The sequence below is a fragment of the Mustelus asterias genome, chromosome 22 (assembly GCF_964213995.1).
Source record: "Mustelus asterias chromosome 22, sMusAst1.hap1.1, whole genome shotgun sequence".
NCBI lineage: Eukaryota > Metazoa > Chordata > Chondrichthyes > Carcharhiniformes > Triakidae > Mustelus > Mustelus asterias.
Genome location: NC_135822.1, coordinates 23,605,558 through 23,607,277, shown reverse-complemented (window position 1 = coordinate 23,607,277; position 1,720 = coordinate 23,605,558). Strand labels below are relative to the sequence as shown.

Sequence of the window (1,720 nt, the reverse complement as noted above, 5' to 3'; positions counted from 1 at the left end):
AGTCCGGTGACAATACCATTATGCTACTGCCCCCCCATGGACTCCAGATAAGCCATAATCGAATGATAGAACAGGCTCAAAGAGTTGAATGGGCCATTTCTGTTCCGAGGTGCTTCTACACAGTTGTAGGAAGGGGCCAGATCATAATATTCATGAACATCTGAGAGCATGTGTTTGATATGAAATCATATATGAATGAGACACATGTGCCGGAAAATAAATCCCACCGCTCCAATCACTTACATAACCTATTCCCGCAACAGGTACCGTTTGGAAAAAGTTTAACAAGAAATGCACACATTTTAAGTAACCATTCCTCACTGCAGGCAGGATAATCACTTCTGTTGTTTGATATTCAGCCACCCACACTTCAGGAAGCTTCTCATCTTCTTTCTTAAACCGCTGTGTCCAGTCGCCACCACCAGTGGGTAGAACCCCACAAATCCTGAGGCGGAGAACCTGGCGATAATTAGCATGTAGCGTGTCGAGGGGCTGCCCTTAAAATTATAATAATTCACTGAAAAGACATGGGTGCCCCAAGAGAAAATGAACAGCAGAATCAAGTACAGGATGGTCTTGGCTGCTTTCCATTCGGTACTGATGTGGTTACTGGCGAACTGGACATCTTGGGTTTTCCTGTAGTGCTTGTAAAGAAATATCAAGGTGGCAGTGTTTGCAAATACCATTAGACTAACCGGGATTGCTTCGTGTATTACGACAGAGACCAGTGTGTATGCAAGGCCGCTACTTTCAGTCGGAAATGTCCACACACAGCCCAGTAAAGGTCTGATAGTGCTACTGATCACCATCACGTTATTGGTGCTGTTATTCCTGGAGTTGGATGAATACGGCAGGGCAAAGCCTGCATAGACCAGGCTCAAAGCCCATTCCACCACCAGGGCCTTCACAACGTTCCTCCTCTCGTTTAATCTCTCCAACATGCTCCGGCTGGTCCTGATTGTGATGAAGTGGTACAGGCTTAGGCTGAGGGTGACCCAGATACTTGCCGACCTCAGCCAGGTCCAGATGAACATCATCAACCTGCAACCCACGTCGGAGAACGTGACGGATTGTCCGGCGTCAAAGGTCAGCAGCAAGGTGTTCCTCGTCAGGGAAAGCATCAAGTTTGCCGCCGCGATGTTCATCAGGATGAGGTCGGAGGAGGCGAGGTAACGGTTTTCCCGGCTGGAGTCGGCAGCTATCCAGAGAACCAGAGCGTTTCCGAAAATCCCGCAGGATACGACCAAGGCGTATATGAAAACTTGCACAGGATGTTCCGCCATGTCACATCAGTATTGCATCTATAGATCACTGAAATAAAACAGACGTTACACTGAATTAATGTGATAGTCTCATCGAGGAAATACAGGTCCTCAAAATTGAAACACCTCAAAAGAAAACTAACTTTCAGATTCATTTTTGAGAATTTTAAAATTCTTTCTATAAATAGTAAGTTCTGAAGGTGTCTGATTCCCATTTCTTGAAGATCCGCTCCCTTATCATGCTTGCCGTCATCAAACTTCAACAGTTCTCTGTCTCCAATCCATTAATTTAAAATCTCTTCATGTCCTCAGCCTGTGCGGCCAAATTCCGCTCCAACTCCATTTTGAAGTTTGCCCTCGACTCAAGAACAGCTTCTTCCCTGCTGCCACCAGACTTTTGAATGGACCTATCTTATATTAAGTTGATCTTTCTCTACACCCTAGCTATGACTGTAACA

At 45.6% G+C, this 1,720-nt stretch overlaps 1 protein-coding gene across 1 annotated transcript; it reads right to left on the bottom strand.

The window, feature by feature from the left end:
* Positions 1 to 335: 335 nt before the first annotated feature.
* Positions 336 to 1,283, bottom strand: LOC144510257 (olfactory receptor class A-like protein 4). The gene has a single exon (XM_078239751.1). The coding sequence runs from the start codon at positions 1,281 to 1,283 to the stop codon at positions 336 to 338; it is 948 nt and encodes a 315-aa protein (XP_078095877.1).
* Positions 1,284 to 1,720: the final 437 nt, after the last annotated feature.